At 32.2% G+C, this 2286-nt stretch overlaps 1 protein-coding gene across 1 annotated transcript in view; it reads right to left on the bottom strand.

Moving 5' to 3' along the window:
• LOC105170687 (tetraspanin-3-like) overlaps window positions 1-2286 on the bottom strand; it is a 3971-nt gene extending 1685 nt beyond the window's left edge. The window contains exon 1 of the mRNA XM_011091560.2: window positions 1577-2286. Coding sequence (XP_011089862.1) covers window positions 1577-2089 — 513 coding nt within the window. The 5' untranslated portion in view covers window positions 2090-2286. The remainder of the gene's footprint in view (window positions 1-1576) is intronic.

Raw genomic sequence — 2286 nt, 5'->3', positions numbered from 1 at the left:
CCAAGTGGACCTGGGAATAAAGCTAAGTAAAAGCTCAAAAAGGAGGATATTCCTAACAAAAGAGACCAAAAGGCAAAAGGGAAAAAGAAAAGGACATATGGAAGTTTTAACCCGAATCTAATTTAGTTGAATCAAATCAATAATGCGATATGTGTATTATATTTATCGTGTAATTAGTCATTTTTTTTTAACTGTTACAAATTCTACAGTAAGTATATTACACATTCTGTATAATTGGTTCAACTTGATTGAATTTAGTCTGAATTAAAATACTACATTTTGGACTGAATTTTTTTTATTTCAAATCTTACTACATCTTTTGTTTTATTTAAAATATATGGTATGTGTACAAAATCTTTTTTTTTTAAAATAAAATAAGCGACGCAATTTTAATAAATCGATGTGTATTTATAATTAAAATTTGAAATAAAAAACTCGACCAGATAGAAATGAAGGGAGAAGCATTATTTTCTCCTGTCAATTTATTGGAAAAATCTCTTACTTATTCGGATCAAAAGAAAATAAAGTATTTTGTAAAGTGGTTGCATTTTTACTTCATTAAACGACAAGACAAAGATGTCACGTCGATAGATAAAGCAGCTTGTATCTATTATTATATCTTAATGTTTTAAATCATGTATATTAAAATATTTTCAGATCGATAAAATACTTTTTATGAAAAATATGCATCTAAGTTTAAAGAGACCCAAAAAAAATAAACATAGCTCCAAATGAAGTATTTTCTTGATCATTATATTTTAATTTGATGATTTAATCTATGTTGCACAATAATAATGCAACATACCATACATATTGAAATATAGACTCGGTATTAATTTTCTATACATATGTGATGTTTATATAAGAATTTAAATGAAAGATACAATGTAAGATTTAAGGGGTTAATTTTACATATATTTTTTATCCGAAACGGGAAAAAATCAAGTTTGATCTGAATTGAAAAGCATTTGTAAGATGAGCTAATTAAGGGACGTTTGCAACTTTTTACTTTTGTAAGTTAAACAGTAACTGAAAGTTTTAAGTGTTTGAAAACAATAATGACAAAAAAAATTGAAGCTCGAGCATTTGGAAAAATAAAAACAAAAAAAGCTACATAAACACTTTTTGTTCTAATAATAATTTGCTTGCAAAAATTGGTAGAAAGATGATTGTAATTCGGTTTAAATTAACTTAATTTAAGTATTTTAAAAGAATTTATTTGCATTTCTATTTTCAATTTTCCGTTTTTAATAGAGAATATTTATTTTTAACTCTTCGTATAGATTTTTGTACAAAATGAGAATATGTTTGAATTAGTTACAGGAATTATACTTTAGATTGAAATATGGTGTTAAATCAATATACTTTTAATAAGAATATAAATAAATATATTTTTACTTTAATTATTATTTTAAAAATTAAAAATTATAAATGAAAACACGAACAAATGGGATCGAATTTAAAAAAATTTATTACATAAAATTATTGAAATAAATTATTAAGAATTTTAATCTTTAATTTGCAATGAATCAATTGAAATAGAGTCGAAAAGAATAAATAAGAATTGTTAGCTGACCTCAACAGGAGTGAGTTTCCTGAGGTAAAACGACTCGGCGGACTCCGGAGCGCCCGCAATACTCCTGCCCAGCTTCCCACACACATGCGAGTCCCTAATGCAAGAACTGATCTTGCTCCAATACCTGGGACCTGCCACGCGCTCAGCCAGCCACCCCGAGTAGTCCTGCAGCGAGTACTCCAGGTACACCCGGTTCATCACTGCCCGCCCGGACCCCCTCTCCGTCACTGAGTAGGCGAAGATGACGAAGCCCACGAGTGTGGCGATGATGATGAACATGACCCACAGGTAAACGTACATGAGGAAGGTGTTGCGGTAGCACGCACCCACGAATCCCGCCAGTGACACCACCATTATGGAGACGCCGATGATGATGAGGGGCCACTGGAGGAACTTCATGCAGTCGGTGGTGGTGGCCCGGCTGCTCAGCCATATCCCACCACCGAGGACGGGGATGGACAGGAGGAACGTTAGGAAGTTGAGGAAGCCGATCAGGTGGTTGCTCGTTCTCATGGTTTTGGTTTTGTGTGTTCTTTCTTGCTAAGGTTTGTTTGTTCGGTGAGAGAATTATATGTGCATGTGTGTGTAAGTTGCTTGGGACTAATAATCTTTTATCCTACTTTTGGGTGTTATACAAATGTTTGATGTCATCCCGGGTATGACATGCATTCTTACTTTTTAATTATTAGTTGTAGTTATACGCAATTTCT

The sequence above is a fragment of the Sesamum indicum genome, linkage group LG9 (assembly GCF_000512975.1).
Source record: "Sesamum indicum cultivar Zhongzhi No. 13 linkage group LG9, S_indicum_v1.0, whole genome shotgun sequence".
Taxonomy (NCBI): Eukaryota; Viridiplantae; Streptophyta; class Magnoliopsida; order Lamiales; family Pedaliaceae; genus Sesamum; species Sesamum indicum.
This window is presented reverse-complemented; position numbering and strand designations above follow the sequence as displayed.